The sequence below is a fragment of the Leptodactylus fuscus genome, chromosome 11, assembly GCF_031893055.1.
Source record: "Leptodactylus fuscus isolate aLepFus1 chromosome 11, aLepFus1.hap2, whole genome shotgun sequence".
Taxonomy (NCBI): domain Eukaryota; kingdom Metazoa; phylum Chordata; class Amphibia; order Anura; family Leptodactylidae; genus Leptodactylus; species Leptodactylus fuscus.
In genome coordinates, this window is record NC_134275.1 from 73,874,995 (window position 1) to 73,889,726 (window position 14,732).

Genomic DNA, 14,732 nt, shown 5'->3' on the forward strand with positions numbered 1-14,732 from the left:
GAAGGAGGAGAAGTATAGGTCCTTCCATTAGAATTGGATCCAGTAGGAAGGAGAAGTATAGGTCCTTCCATTAGAAGTGGATCCAGTAGAAGGAGAAGTATTGGTCCTTCCATTAGAAGTGGATCCAGTACAAGGAGAAGTATAAGTCCTTCCATTAGAAGTGGATCCAGTACAAGGAGAAGTATAAGTCCTTCCATTAGAAGTGGATCCAGTAGACGGAGAAGTATTGGTCCTTCCATTAGAAGTGGATCCAGTAGAGGAGAAGTATAGGTCCTTCTATTAGAAGTGGATCCAGTAGAAGGAGAAGTATAGGTCCTTCCATTAGAAGTGGATCCAGTAGAAGGAGAAGTATAGGTCCTTCCATTAGAATTGGATCCAGTAGGAAGGAGAAGTATAGGTCCTTCCATTAGAATTGGATCCAGTAGGAAGGAGAAGTATAGGTCCTTCCATTAGAATTGGATCCAGTAGAAGGAGAAGTATTGGTCCTTCCATTAGAATTGGATCCAGTAGGAAGGAGAAGTATAGGTCCTTCCATTAGAAGTGGATCCAGTAGGAAGGAGAAGTATAGGTCCTTCCATTAGAATTGGATCCAGTAGGAAGGAGAAGTGTAGGTCCTTCCATTAGAATTGGATCCAGTAGAAGGAGAAGTATAGGTCCTTCCATTAGAAATGGATCCAGTAGTAGGAGAAGTATAGGTCCTTCCATTAGAAGTGGATCCAGTAGAAGGAGGAGAAGTATAGGTCCTTCCATTAGAATTGGATCCAGTAGGAAGGAGAAGTATAGGTCCTTCCATTAGAAGTGGATCCAGTAGAAGAAGTATAGGTCCTTCCATTAGAAGTGGATCCAGTAGAAGAAGTATAGGTCCTTCCATTAGAAGTGGATCCAGTAGAAGAAGTATAGGTCCTTCCATTAGAATTGGATCCAGTAGAAGGAGAAGTATTGGTCCTTTCATTAGAATTGGATCCAGTAGGAAGGAGAAGTATAGGTCCTTCCATTAGAAGTGGATCCAGTAGGAAGGAGAAGTATAGGTCCTTCCATTAGAATTGGATCCAGTAGGAAGGAGAAGTGTAGGTCCTTCCATTAGAATTGGATCCAGTAGAAGGAGAAGTATAGGTCCTTCCATTAGAAATGGATCCAGTAGTAGGAGAAGTATAGGTCCTTCCATTAGAAGTGGATCCAGTAGAAGGAGGAGAAGTATAGGTCCTTCCATTAGAATTGTATCCAGTAGGAAGGAGAAGTATAGGTCCTTCCATTAGAAGTGGATCCAGTAGAAGAAGTATAGGTCCTTCCATTAGAAGTGGATCCAGTAGAAGTATAGGTCCTTCCATTAGAAGTGGATCCAGTAGAAGAAGTATAGGTCCTTCCATTAGAATTGGATCCAGTAGGAATGAGATGTATAGGTCCTTCCATTAGAAGTGGATCCAGTAGAAGAAGTATAGGTCCTTCCATTAGAAGTGGATCCAGTAGATGGAGAAGTATAGGTCCTTCCATTAGAATTGGATCCAGTAGGAAGGAGAAGTATAGGTCCTTCCATTAGAAGTGGATCCAGTAGGAAGGAGAAGTATAGGTCCTTCCATTAGAATTGGATCCAGTAGGAAGGAGAAGTGTAGGTCCTTCCATTAGAATTGGATCCAGTAGAAGGAGAAGTATAGGTCCTTCCATTAGAAATGGATCCAGTAGTAGGAGAAGTATAGGTCCTTCCATTAGAAGTGGATCCAGTAGAAGGAGGAGAAGTATAGGTCCTTCCATTAGAATTGGATCCAGTAGGAAGGAGAAGTATAGGTCCTTCCATTAGAAGTGGATCCAGTAGAAGAAGTATAGGTCCTTCCATTAGAAGTGGATCCAGTAGAAGAAGTATAGGTCCTTCCATTAGAAGTGGATCCAGTAGAAGAAGTATAGGTCCTTCCATTAGAATTGGATCCAGTAGGAATGAGATGTATAGGTCCTTCCATTAGAAGTGGATCCAGTAGAAGAAGTATAGGTCCTTCCATTAGAAGTGGATCCAGTAGATGGAGAAGTATAGGTCCTTCTATTAGAAGTGGATCCAGTAGATGGAGAAGTATAGGTCCTTCCATTAGAAGTGGATCCAGTAGAAGGAGAAGTATAAATCCTTCCATTAGAAGTGGATCCAGTAGGAAGGAGAAGTATAGGTCCTTCCATTAGAAATGGATCCAGTAGGAAGGAGAAGTATAGGTCCTTCTATTAGAAGTGGATCCAGTAGAAGGAGAAGTATTGGTCCTTCCATTAGAAGTGGATCCAGTACAAGGAGAAGTATAAGTCCTTCCATTAGAAGTGGATCCAGTACAAGGAGAAGTATAAGTCCTTCCATTAGAAGTGGATCCAGTAGACGGAGAAGTATTGGTCCTTCCATTAGAAGTGGATCCAGTAGAGGAGAAGTATAGGTCCTTCTATTAGAAGTGGATCCAGTAGAAGGAGAAGTATAGGTCCTTCCATTAGAAGTGGATCCAGTAGAAGGAGAAGTATAGGTCCTTCCATTAGAATTGGATCCAGTAGGAAGGAGAAGTATAGGTCCTTCCATTAGAATTGGATCCAGTAGGAAGGAGAAGTATAGGTCCTTCCATTAGAATTGGATCCAGTAGAAGGAGAAGTATTGGTCCTTCCATTAGAATTGGATCCAGTAGGAAGGAGAAGTATAGGTCCTTCCATTAGAAGTGGATCCAGTAGGAAGGAGAAGTATAGGTCCTTCCATTAGAATTGGATCCAGTAGGAAGGAGAAGTGTAGGTCCTTCCATTAGAATTGGATCCAGTAGAAGGAGAAGTATAGGTCCTTCCATTAGAAATGGATCCAGTAGTAGGAGAAGTATAGGTTCTTCCATTAGAAGTGGATCCAGTAGAAGGAGGAGAAGTATAGGTCCTTCCATTAGAATTGGATCCAGTAGGAAGGAGAAGTATAGGTCCTTCCATTAGAAGTGGATCCAGTAGAAGGAGAAGTATTGGTCCTTCCATTAGAAGTGGATCCAGTACAAGGAGAAGTATAAGTCCTTCCATTAGAAGTGGATCCAGTACAAGGAGAAGTATAAGTCCTTCCATTAGAAGTGGATCCAGTAGACGGAGAAGTATTGGTCCTTCCATTAGAAGTGGATCCAGTAGAGGAGAAGTATAGGTCCTTCTATTAGAAGTGGATCCAGTAGAAGGAGAAGTATAGGTCCTTCCATTAGAAGTGGATCCAGTAGAAGGAGAAGTATAGGTCCTTCCATTAGAATTGGATCCAGTAGAAAGGAGAAGTATAGGTCCTTCCATTAGAATTGGATCCAGTAGGAAGGAGAAGTATAGGTCCTTCCATTAGAATTGGATCCAGTAGAAGGAGAAGTATTGGTCCTTCCATTAGAATTGGATCCAGTAGGAAGGAGAAGTATAGGTCCTTCCATTAGAAGTGGATCCAGTAGGAAGGAGAAGTATAGGTCCTTCCATTAGAATTGGATCCAGTAGGAAGGAGAAGTGTAGGTCCTTCCATTAGAATTGGATCCAGTAGAAGGAGAAGTATAGGTCCTTCCATTAGAAATGGATCCAGTAGTAGGAGAAGTATAGGTCCTTCCATTAGAAGTGGATCCAGTAGAAGGAGGAGAAGTATAGGTCCTTCCATTAGAATTGGATCCAGTAGGAAGGAGAAGTATAGGTCCTTCCATTAGAAGTGGATCCAGTAGAAGAAGTATAGGTCCTTCCATTAGAAGTGGATCCAGTAGAAGAAGTATAGGTCCTTCCATTAGAAGTGGATCCAGTAGAAGAAGTATAGGTCCTTCCATTAGAATTGGATCCAGTAGAAGGAGAAGTATTGGTCCTTTCATTAGAATTGGATCCAGTAGGAAGGAGAAGTATAGGTCCTTCCATTAGAAGTGGATCCAGTAGGAAGGAGAAGTATAGGTCCTTCCATTAGAATTGGATCCAGTAGGAAGGAGAAGTGTAGGTCCTTCCATTAGAATTGGATCCAGTAGAAGGAGAAGTATAGGTCCTTCCATTAGAAATGGATCCAGTAGTAGGAGAAGTATAGGTCCTTCCATTAGAAGTGGATCCAGTAGAAGGAGGAGAAGTATAGGTCCTTCCATTAGATTTGTATCCAGTAGGAAGGAGAAGTATAGGTCCTTCCATTAGAAGTGGATCCAGTAGAAGAAGTATAGGTCCTTCCATTAGAAGTGGATCCAGTAGAAGAAGTATAGGTCCTTCCATTAGAAGTGGATCCAGTAGAAGAAGTATAGGTCCTTCCATTAGAATTGGATCCAGTAGGAATGAGATGTATAGGTCCTTCCATTAGAAGTGGATCCAGTAGAAGAAGTATAGGTCCTTCCATTAGAAGTGGATCCAGTAGATGGAGAAGTATAGGTCCTTCCATTAGAATTGGATCCAGTAGGAAGGAGAAGTATAGGTCCTTCTATTAGAAGTGGATCCAGTAGATGGAGAAGTATAGGTCCTTCCATTAGAAGTGGATCCAGTAGAAGGAGAAGTATAAATCCTTCAATTAGAAGTGGATCCAGTAGGAAGGAGAAGTATAGGTCCTTCCATTAGAAATGGATCCAGTAGGAAGGAGAAGTATAGGTCCTTCTATTAGAAGTGGATCCAGTAGAAGGAGAAGTATTGGTCCTTCCATTAGAAGTGGATCCAGTACAAGGAGAAGTATAAGTCCTTCCATTAGAAGTGGATCCAGTACAAGGAGAAGTATAAGTCCTTCCATTAGAAGTGGATCCAGTAGAAGGAGAAGTATAGGTCCTTCCATTAGAAGTGGATCCAGTAGAGGAGAAGTATAGGTCCTTCTATTAGAAGTGGATCCAGTAGAAGGAGAAGTATAGGTCCTTCCATTAGAAGTGGATCCAGTAGAAGGAGAAGTATAGGTCCTTGCATTAGAAGTGGATCCAGTAGAAGGAGAAGTGTAGGTCCTTCCATTAGAAGTGGATCCAGTAGAAGAAGAAGTATAGGTCCTTCCATTAGAAGTGGATCCAGTAGTAGAAGTATAAATCCTTCTATCAGAATTGGTTCCAGTAGTAGGAGAAGTATAGGTCCCTCCATTATATTTCTCATTCCTTTTGACTCCGTTCATAGCTTTCACTCAAAAAAGCCCAAAAACCAACAACTGCATAATGATCTTTACCAAAAACCACTAAAATGAGTTTTCTGAGATTGGGGCCTACTTAGGAAAACCTTTATTGTGTTCACTAGAGAAACAATCATTGATTTGTAGAGCAGTGATAGTCTGGAAGGAGTCAGCTTCTACCGATGTGGCCATCTTCATAGTAATGCTGTGACTGACCATATAACTAGAGGACTAGTAGTTGGTAAAGCCGTGGGACATAGAGGTAGAAACTGGTTTCTTCACGACTGTTCTTGGATTTGCATTTAATAGTATAATGTTACGGTATGGGAGGGGGGTCACATATTTTATAGGTGGCAACTCATGCTAATACTCCATTATGTCTTATGGACTGTATGGACATTTTTATGTCTTGGATGTAAAACTTCTTGAAAGCAGTAATAATAATATACTGAGTATTGATCCGATAACATACTGCTTCATGTCCATAGGTGGTTATGCTCAGTTCTGCATCAGATTTACTTAAGTATATAGATGAAAAGCAACTGACAGCTGAATTTGGAGGAACACTTGAATATCGGCACCGGGACTGGGTGGTCTTCAGGACGGTAAGCATTCGGAAATCAATCAGTCATTGTTGTTTCCATTTTGTCACATGTACTACCCTACGGTATAGGGCCTGGATTACGTCATATATAGATATACATACCGTCTTACCGTAAAGCAGCCATCCATCAAATGATGTGTCCGCTGTAGTAAGACTATGTGAGTTGCAGCAGCTTCTGAAATTCTTATGTAATTAATAGACACGTATTACGTACATGTGAAATGACCTTCCAAGATCACAACTGATTCTAAAAACTTAAAGGGGTTGTCTGTGATTTAAGAAACATTTCTACCTTCTTCCTCTGGTTATGGCTTGGGTTTGGTTTGCAGATCAGCTCCATTGAAGTGAATGAGGCTGAACTGCAATACCACACAAATCCTGTGAATGGATGTGGCGCTGTTTATGATAGAAAGCTGACATTTCTGATGCTAAATAAACAACTCTGGTAAATCCTGACTTTAACATTTCTCGTATCGTCATTTTATTTCTCTGCTTCTCCAACCAGGCCATTGAGGGTTTTGCCTTGACAGTGAAGGAAATTGCTCAGATGCTGCAGGCCTTTGGTACTGAACTGGCTGAGACAGAATTACCCAGCGATGTCTATTCAATTGAGCACATTCTAGCAAACCGCACCGAGAAATACTGCCAGCTGAAGGTAAGTCTAATTGGATTTTATGGAGACAGATTGTGCAAGACTTCTGCTGTTACCACATATGCCGTGTTAGCAAAGTGTGAATGCTAAGGGTTAATTCATTGTAACATCCATTACTTACTTTTACTGTTTCCCTTTGTTCACATTTTTACTTGGTGACCCCATATTAGAGTAAATCCAAATGTTGCTTGATATTTTGCAGAATATTTCCAGCCATTGCAGACTTGTTCTGTAGTATTTTGCTGCTCTTGCACTTTATACTTCTATATGGGGGCAGGCTAGTGATGCAACCCCCGGGATTACCCGAACTGAGGCTGCTCACAGTCTACATTTGTAAATCGATTGTAAGAGCATACGACATGTAGACTGACTTATGTTTTCTTTCCAGTTTCTAATAAATCTGGATCCATAAACCTTCCTGCAGAGACGCTCTAGGGGGAATTTATTGGAACTGGAGTGCTGCAGGCCAGTCTTAAGTCCCTGGCTGGTACAAGATGCACCTACCTCTGAATAATTCAGTATTACTCCCGTGCACCAAAAGTCAAATTTATACCAGTCAGAAACTGGCGTATAACTCATGGCATATACTATATCTGTAATGCCGGCAATCTGTTTGGGGGAGTCCGCATGGGGACCCTTACCCCTCGAAGGGACTACCGAACACATTTGCAAGCGGTGTGCAGTGAAAGCACACGGACCCCATTGACTATAGTGGGGCCTGTGTGCTTGCCGCGAGATCTGTGCAGGGAATATGTGGACAGGAAAGTACTTCACAATCTACTTTCCTATATGCATGATTCGTGCGAGCATGGGCCCCATTATAGTCTATGGAGTCCATGTTTTTTCATTGCACACCGCTTACAAATGCATTCGGTAGTCTGTTCAGTGGTCCCCATGCGGACACCCCAATTGGATTGCCAAACGCAGATGTGAACCAATGGTCAAGGCTGAAATTCTGCCTTGCTCTGCACACTTTCCTGAAAAGTGGCAAACAGGGTGCAGAAGAAACAAGGTACCATGCGCTGTAGATAAGCCACACTGTGCCAGACAACTGGTGTTGGTGGGTTAGTAATTCTCTCCTTGTATATATTATAGTATATCCACATATCATATACAGAGGAGCTGCTGTTCTGTATGATAGGGAGCCATGACTGATGGGAGAGACCTGAAGAGGGGAAGTGCTAGAGCTTAGTCAGGCAAAGAACATGCTCCTCCGAATTTATAAGTTACTACAGTTTTCCCATAAAATTGCAGGAATATTGTCGCTAACACTTGGGTGTCAATAAACTATATACCGTACATGGCCAAATGTCTCGTTACCATTTCTATATACAGACTTGCTCCACAAATAGAGCATTTCGGGGTAAGACCAAGTACAATCAATGGGTCTCTTCTCCTTGCAGAAGGACATCACCTCTGTGACCCGAGAAGGGGGCTTACTGCTGAATAGCTTCGAAAGACCAAGCACAAGTTTAGTTACAGAACAGCAAACCTGTGAAAAACATGGAGACTGGGAAACTGTGAACAGGTACAGCGCACATCTACCTATTGGACGCACGTATGACAGGTGTATTTGTTGGAGGAATACTTGGCATATGTTTTTGCACCTGGATATTCCATTCACTATCTCAGGGCAGTTTTCTTCCTATCTAAATGCATGGAAACTGAAAAAATGTAGTGACTTTTATTTTACCCCCCTTTTTTAAATCTTTCATTAAACGGATCTTACACATAGATCAGTTTACAATGACGTCTATGGAGAGGGAGAGGGGAGGGAAAAAAAAGAGAGAAACAGAGATAGGAGGCCATCTACAACGTTACATGAGCTGGATGGTAATTCCCGATGACCCAGTTGTGTCTATTTTGTAGGTTGCTGGCACAGTTACATGAAATGGAAAGCGCTTTCGATGGATTTTGGGAGAAACACCAGCTGAAAATGGAGCAATATTTAGAACTGCTCAAATTTGAACAACATTTCCAAGAGGTATAGTATCTGTGCGATACATAGTATCAGGATGGCCAACAAAATATCCCATATTAATATTGTAATAACATTTCCTTCACTTTAATTCTATGCTCAGATAAAAGCACTTTAGTAGGCCAAGTCATCCCAACCATAGTCATTACCTTCCAAATCTGGTTTATAGCGCAACATATACAAGAACAATAGTGAATATTATTGTGCTGCATTTTATTTACTGAAAAGTAGCGGTTCCATTTTTCCCCATAAATGAATATTGCAAGAGGAGATGAGAAACTCAGTAACAATATATTACAGAAAAATGCCTCTTTCTCCACTCTTCCATGTTCTCCTTCACCCACTTGCCCTTCCTCGCTCCTGCTGTAATCTCTCACTGTCAGTTCACTAGTATTAAGACAGATTATAAGGGATCAAGTTACAGCTAATATCCATTGGAGGGGGAGGGGGAGAGAAAGGAGGAGGCACAGGCACACAAAGATGCTGTTGCTGCTTCTAGTAAGTGTTTTATCTCACACTAGTATTGGATTCACAGCAACACTACTCTTAATAATGTCCTCTGTGCTTCTGCTTCTGATGGAGGGCCACAGAGTGGTAGTGAAATATTCACTAGAAATGACTGATACTGTGATCTTCAATTTTTTTTTAATATTTATAAGATTTAATGTTGAATGATAGATGTCAAGCTCCAGATCCATTTACGTTTATAGTGTCCAACAATAGGGAGATTTATTTTCTGATGCTATTGTCTTCTAAAGACAACATTGGGCATGTCACATGTAACTGGCAAGAGACCGATAAGTAGAAAACCATCCAAAATGTCACTAAATTGTACCAATGGAAGGGCCAGAAACAATCAGCACCTATATCTATATCTATACCTATAAGACAGCACCTATACCTCTACCTATAAGACTCTAATCTATATTTTATTCTCTAGCTGAAGAACGCTACTGACTTTTTGATGGCACAACAAACTGGTGTTCCTGATACGGGGGAGAATATATCTGACGTCAAGCAGCGACTGGTGGAGTTGGGTAACATTGAAGAAAGGTCCAAGGTGAGTTGTCGCCTCTTTATAGTACAGCTTGTGTAATACTTTTTGTTATAATTTCCTTCACCTCAAATTAAGAGATCGGGAAAGGGGTGAGGAACCGTACTGCTAAGTGTACCAGATCATTAACCCATTGTTATCTTGCAGGAATTAATAGGAAGGTCACAAATGGTGATTTTACATGGGCACCAGCTCGCAGCAAGCCATCATTATGCACTTAACCTAATCTGCCAGCAATGCAACGAGTTAAGGCACGCGTCCGACATCTTGTCCGAGGAGATAAAAAGGAAGCTTGCCCGCCTTTCCACAACACATGAACTGCTTGTTCGACTGCAGCAGGTAACAGGAATTTTTCGTTTACGCCACATGGGGCCCCGGCCTAAGGGACAGTCCAGGATTGAGTATTCAGTTTTGCCTTGAGATCTTATTTTATGTCCTGATGCACCACTTACCTGATTTTACTGTAGTGTGAAATCCTTAATCAGTATGGTACTGAATAAGTATGGAAATAACCAGACACACATTTGTTTAGGAGTCGCTTGGTACCTTGTCCTTGACCACTCATACGGAGTATGGGGGCTGGGGGGCCAAGCTGATTCAGGGACCCATATTCACTTATTGAGCCGATTCTCATTGTCTGCATTGAAGTATATTTATATATATACTTTTTGTTAGACAACATGCTTAAGGCTCCATTCACACTTGTTAGATTTGACCCAGATTTCAATGCAGATTCCACTCAAAGTTGCATCAAACCTGACCACAATTAATATTCTATGGATATGAATAGAGTTTTTGCAAACCCATTCTCATGGAATAGAACATTTCCAGGTGTATTTTGTCTTTGCATCTTAACAAAATCAGGTGCAGAAAAGAAGGAGCAGGTTTCTTGTTTCCGACAGCGAGGCCCACAGAGAATTAGCCCTACTCAAGGCCAATGGGGCCAGTCCTTGTGCACACCTGCAGCATAGTCACAGAAAATCCATGACAAAAATCTCATTTCTGATATAGAAATATTGCACATTAGGTTTTAATCTGATGGGTGAACACACCCTGAGAAGGACATGTTAGTTTCTCTTACTTTACATAGGCCCCCACCCTTGAAAATAGGATCCCATATCACAGGACCTTATCATTGTGGTAGATTATCCCAGCATCCGTGAATTTTCTGAGTTTTTTTTTTTTTTTTTTTATTCAGCACCAACCAGAGATTTCCTTTGCATTAATATGGAAGAATTACTTTATATCATAAAATTTGTGGAACAAAAAAATTCCACTCATGAACTTCTGGTTTTAGAGAATATCTCAGCTAGGGTGTAGCTATAGGGGTGCAGCGGTTCCAGGGGAAACACGGTGGCTCAGTGGTTAGCACTGCAGCACTGGTGTCCTGGGTTTGAATCCCACCAGGAACAACATCTGCAAAGAGTTTGTATGTTCTCCCCGTGTTTGCGTGGATTTTCTCCCATTCTGCAAAGACATACTGATAGGAAAAAAAAGTATATTGTGAGCCCTATATGGGGCTCACAATCTACAAAAAAAACAAAAAAGGTTCCAGTCATTCTTGTCTGCCAACTACATAGCATAGGCATCAGAATCTGGTGACTCCAGGAAAATAGTTCATTTTTCGTAAAACATAAATCCAATATAATTATAGTATCTCTGTAATCTTGATTATCCACCAAGGTGGTATACATTTATTTATATGATTTTATTGTGGAATTTTCCATTGATCCATGTGAATGTTCAAAACTTAGATTAACTTCACAGAGTTTTTTGGATCGGAAACTGAGGCGGCCTCTGCCTTCGGTTCCGATCCAAAAGCCGGGTTGCGGCGACTGAAAGCCGGAGCACTGCACCGGCATCCAGCCGTGCACTCCGCTCCGATTAGGCCCAATGAATGGGCCTAGTCCAGAGGAGGGAGTTTCTTCAGGTCGAAATGCTGAAGAATGAGCACCTTGCTTCTTTTTTCCGGGAGCCGGAAGAAACGGCTCCTGGATAAAGCTCCTGAGTGGTTCCTATTGATTTCAATGGAAGCCATCTTTTTGGTCCGGGTTTTGAGGCGATTAAGGCCTCAAAGTCCTGACCAAAAATCTACTTGTGAACTTTCCCTTAGGATTTTCAGTAATATTCCCTTTTCCCCTATCACAGCAGGTAGTGGACTGAGCCAGGTATACAAATATATTTAGTACTCTTTAGTTCTCTTTGATTCGTTGCTATGATGGATTTTATATCTGTATTTGATCACATACATAAGAACTAGAGATGAGCGAGTACTGTTGGGATCAGCTGATCCGAACAGCACGCTCCATAGAAATGAATGGATGCACCTGGTACTTCCGCTTTGACGCCGGCCGGCCGCTTAACCCCCCGCGTGCCGGCTACGTCGATTCATTGCAATGCATGCGTGCTGTTCGGATCGGCTGATCCGAACAGTACTCGCTCATCTCTAATAAGAACTTGACCTTATCGTGGCAGGGTTTCATTCTGGCGTCTATAGCAGTGTGTTAGTCTCTACTATGTGTATGACTCTGATTTCATACATGAAATGATATCTTTTTGGGTGGATATATGGGAATCTCAAAGAATAAAAACCATGCAATGTTCTGTATAGAGGTCTTCACCCGTGAAGGCTGTTTCCATACTAAAGAAGCCATTCCTTACAGCAGGGTCATAAGATGCTTCTCCTATGTACTTCCCATTAATAGTATACGTATCCTGTTTTATTCCAGGCTCTGGAAAGCTGTGATAAAGGCGCATACTTTCTAGCCAACCAGCAAATGGACAAGTGCCAGTCAAGAGAAGGGGCTCAGAGGGCTTTACAAGATGTTGAGAAGTTTCTGGACAGCCCCGCACTGGATTTAACGTTTGATCCACAGACCTTGCAGTATGATTTTGAGTCTATTCTGACAGAGGAGTTAAAGGTAACCGTTACCATTACTTCTCATACAGTGTGGGGTGTGCATCTGTTATTTAGGGGGCTTAAAGGGAACCTATCATGTTGAATATGGTGTCTGAGCTGCAACGTGCATGAAGGAGCTGAGAAGATTGAACTTGGTAAAAGATTTTTGCATTATCTTCACTTCATTCCAATAGATCCCAGCTTTTCAGATATTTAGTATAAGAATAAAATGCAGATTTTTATGAAAATGGGGCTGTGATGCAGAGTGAGAATGGCATCTTCGGAAAGTGTAGAAGCCACACTATACAGTACTATCATTAGTGAGATACTGATTTTCCTGCTCATAGACTCCATTCAGGTTGGTCGTCCTATCTGGAGAACCTCCAGCTATATGTCCTATTAGGGCCTGTGGATGATACGTAGGAGCGGAGTGACATGAAACATTGTTTTTCCACTATATATTTTCTAACATTGCAGTCATTTTGGAGAGAATGAATCCAGTTTAGGTTCACTTGTCACACAGGGCTATAAGGCCAGCCATAGTTTGGCCTCCTCTTCTCGTGAGTCCAATAACATCGGCATGAGCTGCCTCTATATGTATACATTTGCTTCACTTTTACTGTATATTTAGGGTCCATTCAGATGAGCTTTAGTTATCTGTGTTTCACAGCATTATGCAGGTTGGGTCTATCAGACTGAACTTGGCTTCCATGTTGGACACACTGACGTGAATAAATTGGCGCATCTATTATTGTAATCCGTTTCTTGGATCAGAATTGCAAATTTGAATGTGCGGTCCAAGATTTCCTCGTACTATACCCTGACATGAGACACTATTTAGGATTACAACTTCAGTTGTCTGAATATGGCTTTAATGTTTAGGTCCTATCTACGGTATGCAGCATTAAAGGGACCCTATCATTAAAACTCAATTTCTTTTCCCTAACACGTAGGAATAGCCTTAAGAAAGGCTATTCTTTTCCTATCTTTAGACGTCTTCTCCGGGCCGCCGTTCGGTATAAATCCCGGTTTTCGTTGGTATGCAAATGAGTTCTCTCGCAGCACTGGGGGCGGTCCCCAGCACTCAAACAGCACTGGGGCGTCCCCAATGCTGCGAGAGAACTCTCTAGTGCTGCCTCCATCGACTGTGCATGCCCGCTGACCACAAGAAAATGGCCGCTTACACAGTATTGTAAGCGGCCATTTTCTTGTGGCCGGTGGGCATGGGCAGTTGGCTACCTGAGGCAACTCAGACGCAAAGAGAAGTCGCTCCTGAAGAAGATGGAGGCTACGCTGGAGATTTCTCTCACAGCATTGGGGACGCCCCTACTGCTATTTGAATGCTGGGACCCACCCCCAGTGCTGCGAGAGAACTCATTTTCATACGGAAGAAAAACATGGATTCAAACCGAATGGTGGCGCGGAGAAGACATCTAAAGGTAGGAGAAGTATAGCCTTTCTTAAGGCTATTCCTACGTGTTAGGCACAAAAAATTGAGTTTTAATGATAGGATCCCTTTAAGTCAACATATCATGTAACAGTTTTGTGTTCTCTTTCTAATTGAATCGCTCTTATGAGGAATAGATCTGGCGTAGTAAAAGATGGAAAGAAACACTTCTGCATGCTGTGCAACTAGTTCTGTACAAAAGAGCTAATAACTGTGATGAAAGAATGAATACATCAGAATTACATACTGCTTAGTATATGAAAGACGGCTTTGGAAGTGCTTTCCTTAACTGAAGAAATCTGCAGCTGTACTTTCTTAATGAACACCCTTGAGATCTGAGATGGTTTTGACCTACTTTTCTAAAGCCCAAATTCAGTTTTGTGCACAAAATCTGCCAGATAAGAGTTTATACCGCTATATATGTCACATGATATAGTCAAAAAACTGTTTGCACAGTCAGACGAAAGCGGGTTCATAACTATTATCAAATTGAGCCATGATTTACCATCTAGGATAGAAACATCTGCTGTTTGTTTTCTCTATCGCACCCTTTCTATGAACTTTCAGCCAATTCCCCATCCTCTTGTTTGCTAATATTATAGTTCCTCTAGAGAGCTGAGACTTGAACAGTTTCTTGCCATCCAGTAGCGAAGAAGATAAGATAAGATAAGATAATCCTTTAATAGTCCCACAATGGGGAAATTTCAGTGATACAGTTTCATGGATGGTACAGTAGTATATAACAAGAGAAAAAACACATACAAGCTCATGGCAGATAGAGAAATCCTAGGAATCATAGCAACTAAAAAGAAAGAAACACAGACACACTGCAGGATCATTTAGTTCTCTGTGTGGAGTGATGTTAATAATACAGCCCGACCGTGGTTGGAGGACATGAGGAGGGGTCACAGCATGTAGATATAACAAGCAAAAAACAGGTTTTTTTGCAGAGGTGGGGACATATGCAGCTATCATGATAACATGTGGCAGTTCCTTTGGTAGGTGGTGAGATCTCCTGCTCACAGCTGATAGTTCGGTATCTTGCATCAACACT

General features: G+C 41.7%; 1 protein-coding gene across 4 annotated transcripts in view; it reads left to right on the forward strand.

The window, feature by feature from the left end:
• The window catches only part of MCF2 (MCF.2 cell line derived transforming sequence), a 116,088-nt gene that overhangs the window by 57,153 nt on the left and 44,203 nt on the right, over window positions 1-14,732 (forward strand). For all 4 annotated transcript variants that reach the window (XM_075260022.1, XM_075260024.1, XM_075260023.1 and 1 more), the window contains 7 exons: window positions 5,533-5,649; window positions 6,154-6,303; window positions 7,704-7,828; window positions 8,170-8,284; window positions 9,219-9,338; window positions 9,480-9,671; window positions 12,062-12,253. In XM_075260022.1, coding sequence (XP_075116123.1) covers window positions 5,533-5,649; window positions 6,154-6,303; window positions 7,704-7,828; window positions 8,170-8,284; window positions 9,219-9,338; window positions 9,480-9,671; window positions 12,062-12,253 — 1,011 coding nt within the window. The remainder of the gene's footprint in view (window positions 1-5,532; window positions 5,650-6,153; window positions 6,304-7,703; window positions 7,829-8,169; window positions 8,285-9,218; window positions 9,339-9,479; window positions 9,672-12,061; window positions 12,254-14,732) is intronic.